The sequence below is a fragment of the Pagrus pagrus genome (genome assembly GCF_965226575.1).
Source record: "Pagrus pagrus genome assembly, chromosome: 12".
NCBI classification, from domain to species: Eukaryota; Metazoa; Chordata; class Actinopteri; order Spariformes; family Sparidae; genus Pagrus; species Pagrus pagrus.
Window position 1 is genome coordinate 2111921 of NC_140196.1, and position 14940 is coordinate 2126860.

Here is a 14940-nt window from a genome sequence, read left to right on the forward strand (position 1 = left end):
GTCTGTCTGGACTGATTGACGTTCAACAGATCGGTGATTGAACGTCTCCCTGCTGCTGCACGCTTGCTGAGAAACGATGAGGTAAAGGGAAGAAAACCGGTCGTCACTCCAGACGGTTCGACTCTTTTCTGCTTTGCTTTTAAAGGATATGGATCCAAAACCGTCCGTCTGCTTCTGCCTTTGTGTTTTCACTTCCTGCCGTGCTCTACGATACAAACTGCAGGCGTCTCTGTGTCGTCAGTTGGTTTACTTCTCTATTTGTCACATAAACAAAGCGGCGTTAGATTTAAAAGGCTGCTGACATGCGTGATGTGAACACAACCTTTATTTAATATCATTTTTGTTTTGTCTTTTAAAGAAACACTGAAGCCTTCAGATCCATAACCTGCTTTATTACATGTAGGAGTCATGACACAGACAGCAGGAGAAGATAAACCTGTCGCCCACACACACACACACACACACACACACACACACACACACACACACACACACACACAGGTAGACACTTAGACACACCTCCAGACAGACATGCACACACAAAGACCACTCATCGTCTTCCTCCACTTACGTTCGTTTTCTCACACCCACTTGCAAACACACACACACACACAGATACACACACAGATACACACAGATATGCAGCCTCCCAGCACACAGAGGAAATTAAATGAGCTCTCTTATCACGCGGGCGGCTGCCGTGTGAAGCGCAGCACACTGTTGCCACCCGGTGACCGTCTCTCCCTCCTGGGATTTAAAAGAAATCCACGTCGGCGCTCCCATTGGCCGCGCTGCCCCGGCACTCAGCATGGTTCGCATAAATTGGACAATTACCGTGTGAACAGCCCAGGCCCGCTGAGATTTTCTCTTTCACAGTCTGTTTCTCCTCCGCTGGGTCCGGGCTTCACTCCGCTCCTTTTTATCCTCGGCTGCGTCAGGAGGCTCGCGCACGTATTTAAATCAGTGTTTTTAGCCTCACCAGCAGTGTGTGGCTCCACGGACGCTGGTGTCACTCAGCTGCTGGCCCAACATTAATGTCTTTCAGCTGAGAGGATGTATCCTGATGGCGTTTATGATCCGCTAGTTCAAGATGCCACCAAAACTAAACCGCTCAATTCAGTTCAACCCAAAGATGTTGAGATTAATGTCGTGCCTGTTACGAGCTCTCCTCTTGCTGATTTCACAACGTTAGCATGGGAGACAAAAATAGGGTGCGTCCACCGTCAAGCCTGAGTTTCCTTTTCAGATTTTAACATGTCATATTTCATATTTGTCATATTTCATCATCCCAACATGATTTTGAGTCAATTGATCAAATGACCTGGAAGCTATTGAGCTAACATGCTAATATTTACATATAAAAATTAATAAAAAATAATAAAAATTACTAAAAAATATTTAGAGACGTAAAACGTAAAAACAAGAGGCGTATCTCATGCAGCCAGTGTAGTTACATGATCCCAATATGATTTTGAGTCAACTGATCACATGACCTGGAAGCTATTGAGCTAAATTACTAATATTTACATGTAAAAATTAATAAAACATTTATACAATTTTCAGCACGGCTGGGGTAGCTTCTTTTCATCCGTCTCTTTTCTTTACTTTTCTCTTCTATACTCTCCTCTTCTTCTCTCGCCACTTCGCGCCGTTTGTTTTCGTTTTGCTGCTGTCTTCCTGGATCCGTTCTGCACATGCGCAGTGAGATGGACTGATCCACTGTAGTGGAGACTGAAGGGGGGGCCCGACACACACATAATACGATTAGCATTCTGCTGCATTTTAGCGAGAGGATTTTAATCAAAAACATAATTAATGTGCGCAAATAAGTAATAACTGTATTAACCATAAGTGTATGAGGATTTTTATGGGGCCCTCAGGAACTTGGGGCCCTAGGCAACCGCCTAGTTTTGCCTAATGGTAAGTCCGCCCCTGATGCTGGAATATCGGTGCAATATTAGTGCTGACCCCTGTGAATCCTGCTCGACCGTGAATTTGAATTTTTTTTCCAATCATGCAACTTTTCTGAAATTGCAAGTTTGCATCTTCCTCATGTCCACAGCTGATAATTACAAGTGTGGCTGTTGTTGACTCGTGTGTCAACATGTGGAAATACAGTTGTCATGAATGGATTTTTTATTTTTTTTGAAGACTTGTAGTTCTATCGATTTTTATTCCAGTCCCAGATATTTACCATCAGCAGCAGCAGTCATGGTAATAGAAATGACAGTAGTGATATTGAGTGTGAAAAGGCAGCGGATGGTGTTGCCACTGGGGGCCATTTAAGTCGGGAAGTCATTATCAGTGTGAACATCACAGGCTCCCAGGGGCCTTTTCCTGGTAACACTGGAAAGATTTAATGTTGGTACACAGTCCTGAACACACACACACACACACACACACACACACACACACACACACACACACACACACAGATGTAGTTTGACCTGCTCAGAAACTGAACATCACTCTCCTTGTGCCGGTGACGACTCTGTTACTGCTAAATTAATAGTGAGCCCTTTATGGTTGGAGGGATGTTATGTCAGCATTATAACCTGAGGCCCCAGCAATTTAATTTGATGTCATATATTTATTTATAAGGACAACACACATTAATCAACATGTCTCTAAATGCGTCCGTGTTAACCAGCTGGCTAATTTTCACCTGCAGTCCTGAAACAAGATGTTTTTAAACCCAGAAAGTCATAAAATGAACACGACAAAGATGATGTGATGCTACAAACACAGCAACAAATCAAGGACTCTCGAGACAAAAAACGAGTCGGGCAGAGCAACAAAACAACAGCAGAACATCTGTACGTTAATACAGCAACAGCAAACTAACACAGTGAAGTAATGCTGACATCAGCCATGTTTTAGTACATGCAGAGGAGCTGTAAACTGTTGAGGGTTTGGCACAATTGGCACAAACACGGCTGGAAAATGTCTTGAGGTCTCATTTAAAAAATATCCAGTTGTTCAGGCTTACAAATGTTGAAGCACAGTCTCGAACAGTGGTCGTTGGCTTGGCAGCCCTCTTTTAGCACCCCTTTCCCACAATGAAAGTCGCTAATATACATGTAATGTGAGCGGTGATGGCACATATTGTAGAAAATGTGGATATGCGACTTGCGACACGTATAAATTCAAGTAAAATGTCAATAGTCGATGGAAAACATGCCAGATTGTTAATAGAATAATAGATATTTCGTACTATGATGATGATGACAATGATACAATAACTTGATTATTTGCTGCATGATAAGCTGTCAGTCCTTTTTTATTCACATCAGCTCCCCAGTGAGAACAAAACAAAAGTAAAACAAAAAACATCTGTTGAACATCTTCAAGTGAAGCTCCATGATCAATGGATCCTGTCCATCACCTTTTAATTGGTGACAACTGAGCGTCAATCATCAGGAAGAAAATCACAGCAGTTAACACCGAGATGTTAAAATGAAGCAACTCAAAATCTACAGTAACATGTCCCTGAACTAACTTCTGTTTCTGACTGATCTGCTCTGAACTGTCTGACAAACACATGATCAGATCTGTACTTTCCCATCAGACTAACGGTCAGCGGGTAAACAGGACTTCTATTGAGAGCAACAGCAGAGTAACGCTGCAGCTCCCTTCATCACTTTAACGTTACAAACAATCAATAGTGAGGTGCCTGCAGGTCTGAGTCACAACCGTCTGACAGTTTACCCACCGTCTGTTACAAGAGTGATATGAAGTGCAGAGACAGGTCAGGAAGAAATTAAAGCAACGAGGGAAGTGAAAGGTTTTTTCTACAGTGACAGGACTGACTTCAGTCTTCACGATGCAACGATCAACTCTGGTTTAATCTGTTCAGCCTCGCTGTTGGTCTGATGCAGCAGTCACTCCTCCTTCCAATTGAATTATTGGCGTTAGCGTCTTAAATGACGGTAATTCAGACTTACAGTTCTGTTCTCTGTGATCGGTCACTAATTAATTCTTCAGAAAGCGTTCCCAGAAACCAGCCACTCTTTGGCTGATGGGATTTCAGCCACTGATTGTAAGAAAGCGCCAGAAAATCTGCAGCTCGATTTCTGAGTTTTACGTGACGTTTCTTTGAGCGTCGGACAGTTGCAGAGATGCAGTCCAAACGTTCCCGGTTTTAACATAAAATTACACTGTTGGTTCATTTTCTTTTCTTTTACCAGCCTTGAATCAGAGTGACGAGTCGTAAACAAGATGAGCTGTAAGAACAGCAACTCACTGCTGCCTGCAAATTCAATCAGGGAGCGGGCCTCTTAATGCTGCCATTAACAATTAATTACATAATATTAGTGGGACTGCTTGACATCTGTAGGGCCTCTTCAACTACTCAGCTGCATTTAATCATTTTTCTCTCCTCACTGTCTCTATGATTTCTTCTCCTGTTTGCCTCAGAGCTTTTTCAGCTAATACTTTTTAAAGCTCAGCAGTTTTTTACTCTTTATTTCCTCCTGTTTGCCTTCTGTGTTGAATCAACAGGTAACACGAACAACAGCCAAGGTCTCATTTTGAGATCTGCAATGCATCAGAAAAGGAGATAATTAACTGCAGCATGTAGAATCACTTTCCAGCGACCCAGTTGGAGAGACGGTAGCATCCTTGACCGCCTGGACTTTGACATCTTGCACAAAGATTTTCTGAAAATATTCTCTTTAATTTTTCTTTTCCAATATTTTCACTTACTGCTGCCGTTTCTTTCTTCACACCAGACGTTGCCTTCAGTGCGACTGGAGAGGTTTCAACATGCAAAGTCATGTTTGTAAATGTGCTTAATCTCTTTCTCTGAGAATCAGATGAGAAATATCACTCATGTTTTTTTGCAATAAGTGAGAAGTAGTCGGCAAAAAACAGGAGCTCAGGTGTTGAAGTTTGATCTCAGACAACATCCATAACTCGTTAATTTACTCGCCCTCCTTCTGCAGCTCACACCGGACTTCACACAGACGGACACACACCTCTCAGGCTTGTGCTTATCGAGACATCGCTTCGATCTCTTGGAACTTGTGATGGTGCTGTAGACCATATTTTTAAGCCTTGTCTGCATATGTTGGTAAAGTTGTACCACTGAGACAATCCCACAATCCTTTGTTTTTAGGTCAGGACACACACACACACACACACACCTGCTCTAACCCGAATAACCAGCAATAAAGCCTGCAGCGTGTCTGTTACTGTCGACGAGTGTGTGTTTGTGTTCAGGCAGCATCTTCCCAGTGTCACCTCCAGCTCTGACCACTGACTCGCTGGCGTCACTCGCCCCCTAGAGGACAGGCAGTGCCACATCAGCCTCTGCAGTGTCAGATACAATCTGCTGACTTCTGTTTGTTTCTGTGTAAACCCAGTGAGAGGTGACATTAGAGAAGGAAAGACAGAGTGGTCTGTTAGCAAAGTGCTGATGTGTCTGAAAGTTTGAATGAAGTGGGCGACGTCTGATAAAGTTTGCGACCCGATCGAGAGGATTCAGGAAAGTGCTGCCAGGTTTTCATGATTCAAAGAATACAGCAGGTAGTCGCACTTCCCCTGAAACTGAACTGACGAGCTGGACCAGGACGAAGGAAGTAATAATACAGTTAAACTCAGCACGTTAGTAACTGTGATGGTGGAACTTGGTCATCACTAAACCGGAGAACACAGTGTGATCATCATCTCATAGAAACCAAATTAAAACATGAATGATCTAAAAGTTAAGATGCAGCAGAAGCAGAGATTTTATTTCATTTCATGTTGTCTTCTTCTTCGTCAAAAACCTGGTGCCTACGTTACCCATAATTCAACTTTCAGAGTCTGACTCACCAGATGTACCGTCTGTTGGTATAAAGCCGTCATTGGGCGCCTTTTTCAGGCGGCGTTCCTCTCCCCGCTATCTGCACGATACTGTTTTCAAAATTCCAGCTGCTTCGTGAAACAACGACCTCAAAGTTACAACCTACAGCTAAAAATGTCAAGTTAGCCAAACGCTACCGTGATCACAAAGGGTATAAACCTAAACAAGCCAGCAGCTGTTACCATTTAGCCTTTTTATTGCCCCGGTTTGCCTCCTCACGTGCAAAACAAGTTCCTCCGGCACTATTTTGCAGAGACAGTGTCGCAGCATTCTTGATTTAGCCGCCACCCAAGACGATTGTGATTTGTTTAAAGTAGAGTGTTTTTTCCCTTTACCACACAGTTGGTGACGTCGGACTTTGTCATTACAATGTTTAAAAACATGTACTGTGCACCATGTAGACCATGTGAGAACGCGTTGTTGATTTAACTTATGCATATATATACTTAAGGAGTTTCAGGTGTAGCTTTGACAGTATAGGTATGATTTTATTCGATGGGGTGAAGATGTATTAAATGGCTTTATGGCGGTGCAGGTGAAGGTATGAAAGCAACAGAACCGGTGGAATCCATTCATCCCTGCAGTCGAGTCTTTAATTCTTCTCTCGCTGTGCTTCTCGTCTGCCTGTGTGTCTGTGGGTGAACCAGCTCTCCTCCTGCAGAGCTCCTGCAGGGACGATGAGGAGGAGGAAGGGGGGGCGTCTTCAGACTATAAATAGCAGGGATTGGGGTTAACGGTGGTGGGAGGGTTTTGGGGGTTTGGATTGACGTCACGTTGCTGAACAGTTCTCACACAACCAGCTTCTTCTTTCAACTCTGTTCTCATCTCGCTCTCCAAACGCTGTCCTTCCCTTCTCCTCTGCCAATACATTAATGTGTTTCAGTACTGACGGACTGCTTAAGATGGCTGCTGTCGTAGGATGTTTGAACTGAATCATCCTCGAATGATTTCTCACTCCAGCGTCACAGGTGATGCTTTAAATGCCACAGTATATGGATGAGACCCCGCTGATCAGTGTCGTACTCTAACGTGATACAGTAATTATCAAACTAACCACAGCTCAGCTGAGCAGCTTCTTCTGTGGACGACCCTGCTTACTGTCAAGAACAACAACATTAACACATGGTCTTTTCCTATATTTAACAAAAGGAGCCAAATACAAATAATTTTTATGAGAAAAAGACACAAAATTACCACAAAGTGACAAAATGACTACAGAGAAACAACCACAAACACAAAATGTCATCAAAGAGACACAATACAGAGGAGACAACATGTCATCAAAGAGATGCATAATGACTACAGACATACACAAAACAACCACAGACACACAAACTGATGACAAGAGATACAAAATTACAACAAAGGGACACAAGACAACCACAAAGAGACACCACAACGACCACAAAGCGAGTCAAAATCAACACAAAGAGACACAAAGTTATTGCAAACAACTCTGCCAATCTAGTGTTCCTGTTGCTGGAGCAGTGGGGGGTCGTAGAGGTCGGTGCCTAGCGTCTCATAATCTGTTTGAATTTTTTAAATCCTACTATTTTCTGGTATTATTACAGATCTTAAACAGCTCACATGTGTCAACATGTTCTGCTTTTTGATTCCTCAGGTTCATAAAGCTGGTAACAGCTGACGTATTTCAGATTTGTTTACTTCTGATGTGAAGCCTCTTCAGTTCAACCTGTTTAATCAACCTGTCCGTTAAATGGAGACACTTTATAGAGAGAAACAAATCTGAGGAAACATGAACGAACAACTGGCCACAGCAGCAGCAGAAAGTGAGAAAACCTTCTGAAATGAGATCGACACGAGGTCAGCGTCTGGTCGGAGGCTGTGCGTTAATACTGCAGACGTGGATGAAGTCTTCATTGTTGTGTGGATGAGAGCTGCAGGTCAGAGAGCAGGCAGATGAGATGGATGTTCGAGATATTCCTGATGACCTCCTGGGCTTCAGTGCCGCTCTGAAAGGTCCAATAGGAATGGAGAAAAGCAATAATGTAAAAGTCCAAGAAGAAGGTGTGAAACCACAGGTCATGATGTAAAGAGGTGGATGTTCTGCGGAGGTTTCAGGCCTTTGACCTGCGACAGTCGTTCAAAGAACTGTTTCACTCTCATTCTCAAAATATCAAAATCATTTACAGAAAATGTTCTTTCACAAAAATGTTTAAATCACCAATAACATCTTCTTCTTTAAACTCTGTGAATATCAGTGTGAGTCATCCTGTGTTGATGCAGTCTCTGTTTACACACGTTCAGATAAAGCAGGGCAAATATTTAAGAAACTTATAAATTGCACTGTTTTGGCGACTTTGCGCGCTTTCACCAGACTGCTGTTGCTTAAAAATGCAATTTTTGGTAGAGTTTAAACAGTTTGAGTCATTTTTATTGTTGCTGGGTGAATAACAATAGGAACTGCCTTGTTTCTTTAAAAAAAAACATGATTGTTAGTAAAACATTTAAGATTCAACAGGTGACTCAGTGGAGCTCTGTCATTTTGAAGAAAATATCATCACATGGACGCTCAAGTCCCCCAAACACACAGATGAGACGGTTAGCTTGTTCTTAAATTGTCCTCATGAGGCCCAAAATCCTAACCCACAGTATTCAGCAATCAAGTACGTCATTCTTCAGATATTTCAGACATTGATGGTCACCAGAGGATGTACCCTGAAGACTTCAGTGATGTTCTGACTTTTCCAGTAGCACGACCATCAGGTTGACGTTTTTGGCCCTCAGTGATGTAACTATTGGCTGGATTACCATGAACTGTGGTACAGACATCCATGTTGCCCAGAAGATGATTCCTAATCATCAGCAGTCGGTCAAAGTTTTCATTTATCGTTAACACCTCAACATCTTCCTCATGGAGTGACACCAACATTTTGTGCAGATCGTTCCAAGACGATCAATCCTTGTTGAAATCAGCAAACTTCACCACAGTGACGTTCACATTTTGGAGCGACTTGGCTCAAACAAATATCGGTTCGGCTGTCATGACATTGGGTTCAGATATTCATGTTCCCCGGATGATGAATCTTAATAACTTTGGTGATCCTCTGACTTCATCATGCCAAAAATTCACCCAACTCCTTGGTTTATGACCAAATACTGAGAATCTAATGAGACTCCCACCTGTGACGGTGAACATGATGGTTGGAGAACGTTCAGCTTCACACGGCTGCTAGCATGTTTAAGATCCTAACCACTAGAAAATACAAATGGTTTGGATGATTGACTTTGTGTAAGTGATGTAAATAGATAATAGTTACTCCTCGTCTCTTTTTAAATCTTTTTATATGGGTTAGTCTTTGAAGTCGGTGATGTTGCTGAAGCTCCTCGAGCTGTCAGCAGGTGGGTGAATGAGTCGACCTCCTGTGTGCGTGTGTGTTCAGACATAAATAGCAGATGTATGCAGTAGGCGTGTTCACCTTGAGGCTGCAGGTCTGCTCCCACAGAGACGAGTAAAGCTGTCGTCCATCTGCCGCTCACGCTCATCTGCATGACGATGTTTTATTAAACCTTTGACCTCGTGCTCATCTCACCTCTGTGGCTTCAAGCTCAGAGTTCAGGCTTAGAGACGTGGGCTTACAGGATCAGCGGCGGGATGTCTCACCCTGTTTCTTGTTGATTTCCTGTGTTTTAATGATTTTTTTATACATCTCATCCTCCTCTGCATTAGCTAATTTTATCCGTCTATCTTTATCGTCTCTGTAGGCAGATTCTTATTTAGTTAAACTGTTGGGCCACATGATTACGGCTTACAGGATACGGATCATTATTTTTGCTAAATATCTAAATTTGTGTCGGGATCAGAAATTAATTTGGAATTAAACAGTAATGTAACATCTGAGTGTTATCTTATATACCACCTCTGTGGTTAGATGGAAAAATCACCTCCAAATCAAAAATACAAAGCTTCGAAAACAGACAGTCCAGCCGCTGGTCGTCTGTGTCGTTGTTGTTTTAGGTGTTTCAACAAAGTTACATTTTGACATTAAGTGCAGGTGTTTGTCTCATTATCTGGAGTCTTTTGAGAGGGTTTGTAAGACATAATGAAAAGTGAACTGTAAAGAATTTCACTGTAAAATAACAGTTTTTTCCCCAAAATCGTGATTTTGACGACAAAGCCACATTCAGGAACATCCAGTCCGGTCTCGTCTTGACATACACTGCCAGTATGGGCAGTACCATAATATAATATGGTCGCCCGTCAGTACCATGCTGATGGATAGAGACCGGACTGGACTAAAGATATGATGGGGCGTATTTTCATCGCTTGACAGAAAATGTCAATAAACTGTTGTGGTTAACCGACAGCATCGACTGTTAATTTACATGTGAAGGATGAATATTTAACAGTATTTTACAATTAATAAGAAAAACTAAGATGCCGTTGCAAAGCCACCGTACGTTTACAGCAGTTCATTACAGCGTGGACAACGTGTCCCTCCGTCCTCTTTGGTCGGAGGAGGACAACAACAATACGACCTCTGTAGCAGAATCTGTGTCCTCATCTTAATTCTGCTCATAATCAGGTGAGAATATTAACCATCTTCTTTATTTGTCTTCTGCCTTCAGGCACTTGGACAACCACCACCTGTGGGACCCCAATGAGTTTGCTGTGTCCTGCTTCAGAATCATCATGTACTCCATCCAGGTACAGTTCACACGTCAGCACGACTTCAAAGGAACGTCATCTAACTTTTTTTACATTGAAGCAGCCTGTGTACTGTTGGCCCCGCCCTCCTCTTTATCTTGGATCTCGCCCTGGTGCCTGTCAATCATCTTGACGAGCTGTCATCCAGCCCCGGGCTTAAAAAGTCAGCGGCGTCCCTGAAGCCTCCACAGGCAAATAGCTCAGACCAACAACCACACCACCACCACCACCACCACCCTCCTCTGTCTGTTTGTTTAATTGCTCGCTCGCTCAGAAGTTCCCAGGTGACTCGGGGGTGCTGCCACGGATGAAACGCAATCGATGGTGCAATGGGACCCCTGTGTGTGTGTGTGTGTGTGTGTGTGTGTGTGTGTGTGTGTGTGTGTGTGTGTGTGTGTGTGTGTGTGTGTGTGTGTGTGTGTGTGTGTGTGTGTGTGTGTGTGTGTGTGTGTGTGTGTGTGTCTGATGTTTTGTTTTTGTGTGTGTGTTTGCCAGCTCTGTGTGTGTGTGTTGTGTATGCACTGTGTGAGTGTGTGACAGGGTCTGGCAGAGTTTTGTCTCTCTGATCTGTCCGGGGGGTTTGTTCTGTCTGCCAGGAGACAGCGACGGCCGTCTGTTTGATCTTAGTTACATAAAACAAGCGCACCCCGAGTTCGTCCTGCAGAGACGCATTAGAACATTCTGCTGTCGGGAGGGAACGACGCAGTTTGGACCAGTTTCAGAGAGCAGCCCCTCTTGAAGCTGCTGCTGATGTTTCTGTACATATCGAGGTGTAGCTTAGATCCAACAGCTCCGGGGAAATTAATGGTAAACATCAGGATGTGCAGCCGGTGATTGGTTTCTAAAGTTGCCACTTTGTGCTGTGCTCAAGCAGTTGAAAAGGAGGAAATCCATCAAAGAAGAGGACACACGGAAAGCAATTTCTGCACTCACAGGAGCAGGAAATAGAACAGAGTGCTCTGCAGGCATGTCCCGTTTTAATTTCCTAGGTACTTAAAAAAAAAACTAAAAATATAACTACAATTCAAATTTGCTCACAGGAAATATGGCCATTTATTTCTGTTCTTCAAAAACAGAACCGACTATCTATTTAGTTTCACCCTCTTCAAGGTGAAAGATTCTTCACATGAAGATTTTATGAAATACTTGAGAACAGGTAAAAACTTCAGCACAGTTCTTACAGTCAATCAGGTCGTAACAGAGTAGTTAGACTTTTGCAAAATATGCTTTTTCAATTCTTGCAGAGACTGAAATGAGATGATCGACACCACTCTGTAAACCGTCAGCAGCCAGTTAGCTTAGCTTAGCATAAAGACTGGAGCCTGGAGATGATGGCTAATCTGGTGGTTACAAAATCCACGTACTAACATCTCTTTAACTCTCTGATGAACATTTTTGTTTAATTCATACAAAACCTCATTGAATTTCAACTCACCAGAATGTTGTGACTGAATAAAGCAAGTATAGGTGACGGGCAGTGAGCTGGATTATTGGTTCCTTCAGTCACATTTCAGCTCTGTCCAGCGTGAATGCGTCTTAAATCCTCTTCGTCTCTCTCTGTGTCTCGTCGTCCAGGCTCAGCACTCCCACCACGTCATCCAGCAGGTTCTCAATCACCTGGACACTCACAACAAGAACACACCGCGGGTCAGAGCCGGCATCGTGCAGGTCCTCCTGGAGACGGTGGCCATCGCTGCCAAAGGATCAGTGGGTGAGTTACAGGAGCGTGTTGGTTCCCGCTGCTGGACCAGTCACACAGGAGGTGGTAAACTAATCTCTCATGATGTCGTGTATCAGTCAAAAATTCTCTGGTTCCTCAAATGTTCAGATGACTTTCTGTTTATATCATTTTGTTTCTGCTTAATGGACAAAACAAGTAGTTTCAGGACGTCACATCATCTGAGACGCAGCGATGGACATTTTCATTTAGTTTGTGACCTTTCATTAACTAATCAGTGCGGCGCTGCAGCTCGTTCTGCACTTCATGAAGCATTTGTGAATCGCTCTTCGTCGACCTGCAACCAACCCTGTTCAACCCTGTTTGAAGAGGATAGAAATTAATTTATAAAAAACAATAGCTGATAAAAGTAGCTTCGTTTTAAATTCAGTGTTGAATGATGGTAAATAAAAATTTCACTGAGGTTAATTTTCTTTTCTTTTTTAAATTGCTTTCATTTAAAGTAAGTTCATAAAACTTTAGCACTGAGTTTAGATCATGTTGTTTTTGTGTTTAATTCCTCCCTCCTGTGTTTTCCTGCTCTGCCTGTGATTAAAACGACCTTCCTCCTGGATAGGAATGATTGAAGAGACCAAACGAAGCGATACGTTTGCCTTCGAAAGTGAAATCACGACTCCTCCCAATCTGTGGCTCGGTACAGTATGACAGTGTGGTCAGATTTAAAGTGGATGTAGAGCAGTTAGACTTTCCCCCACACACACCTGGTGTTAACAAGCATCCTCCATAATCACTGTGTATTTCCAGTCATGTGTTTAGAGCAGAAACACAAAGCTGAAGTGTGAGGAGACAATAAAGTGACGTAAAATTACCCTAATTTGCAAAAAAGTAATTATAATCCACATATTATATATATTTACCTATTACTTGTGATTTTATTTTTTATCTTATAGACTCCACTCTTCTGATCTGAACCCTGTTTTTAACTCCTGCTCAGTACAAAGATTAAAGATGACAGTGAGAAAAATGTCAAGTAAAAGTGTTGAAAGATAATTGGAAGTAGAGTCTGAGTCCTCGGGCTGAAAGGTGTTTATTAATGTTGAAGTTTATCTTCAGGCAGCTTGAAGTTCAGTGAACGAGAATCCTGATTTATTTTCCATCAGGTTTTGTCACAGTGTGGATATGAGATGCGTGTTAATGCCGGGCGAACAGAAGGTCTCTGATTATGACAACAGATCTTATGATTGTATTTGAAACATACACTGAGTGACCAGAAATTCAGAAACGCCTGCATGATGTAGTTCAGTCCAATACAATCGCAACAACTTACAGGAAAAGTTCTGCCAAAAATATAAAAGAATTTCCTCCTGACCCTCATGCTGATGGAAAGTTGGTTGAAGTGAGGACTTGGTTTAAAACATAAAAAGACAACAGGAAAAAAAAAGCTTCTATACAGCCTGTGCAGTGTAATCCAAGTCTCTGGAAGACCTGAGATCCTAAATTAATTTGAAGAGACGTTGTTTACATCCTGGACGTGTGGTTGAGCTCAGGCACCATCTTCAGCCAAGGTGCACACTAAAACCTTAAGCTTAGCAGCTACAGCGAAGATTTTGAGGGTGTAAATAACGTCTTTACAAGTCAATTTGCGATCTCAGGCCTCCGGTGACTTGGATTCATCAGACGGGCTGTATGGCGCCATTTTATGTTTTTATTGTTGGTTGTTTTTTCCGTTTTAAATCATCTCCAGCTGCTTCAGTTGTTTAGCAGAACGCTGCAACTCTGTTTTACTGTGAAGCTCCAGAAATGTTCTGTGGACTACGAGACTTCAGCTGACTTTCATCAGCATGGAGGGAGGAGAAGATGACACTAAATGTCTCACTTCTCTTGGTATCAGTCCATTTAAATATTTGTTTTTTCATTTAATTTTGTGTGATGTGGCTTCACACTTCTGAGGAACATTCAACAATACAGCGACGCCACAAATCAATTAGGAATTTGCGGTGAAATGTTGACGCTGTCGTGTTCACCTGCTCTATACCTAAAGGTGTTTCTAATAATCAAGTCAAATTTGTTAGAAAACATCTGAAAATATAATTCAGTCTAGTACAAGAGTACTAGTACTACTTGGATCAGTACAGCGTACAGGTGATCCTGTGTCTGTCATCATCCAGTAAACTGTTCTGACACCACAGGAGACTCCAACACAGTGTCTTCAGCAGTGACTCTGAGTATGTGGGGGAAGTTTGTGGTTCAGTTGTGTTTGTGTCGGTGCTGTAGAGTAGATCAGTGATGTGATGCTGTATCCAGACCTGTGTCATGATACCTCAGTAGAGTAGATTCACTGTGAAAGGAACTGGATATCAGTTTCACCTGTGTGTCTAGTAGAGATTCAGGTGTCATGTTTCTTAATGTGCACAAAATAACTTTAACCTCCATATAAAATGTGGAGAGATTCGATATACCAGGATTTAGAAAATATCTATTCCAGTTTATTTCTGGGCAAGTACTTAGAATAATGGATTAGCAAGAGAATGACACATTTCCTTTGCGGCTAAATAACACAGTGTCATCTGCATACATCATTATTCCAACATCACTGCAAACAGCTGGTAGATTATAGATGTTATAGGTCAGCCTGGATGTGTTTAGCGTAGCTTAGCACAAAGACTGGATGCGGGGGGAAACTGTTAGCCTGACCTCATCAAAACATTTCAAACACCTTCCAACGTCTCCAAGTCTGTCTGATGTTGT

At 42.5% G+C, this 14940-nt stretch overlaps 1 protein-coding gene across 9 annotated transcripts in view; it reads left to right on the forward strand.

Annotated features, from left to right (window-relative positions):
- efr3a (EFR3 homolog A) overlaps positions 1–14940 on the forward strand; it is a 111894-nt gene that overhangs the window by 72051 nt on the left and 24903 nt on the right. For all 9 annotated transcript variants that reach the window (XM_084370039.1, XM_084370040.1, XM_084370037.1 and 6 more), the window contains 2 exons: positions 10436–10514; positions 12090–12225. In XM_084370039.1, the coding sequence (XP_084226165.1) occupies positions 10436–10514; positions 12090–12225 (215 nt within the window). The remainder of the gene's footprint in view (positions 1–10435; positions 10515–12089; positions 12226–14940) is intronic.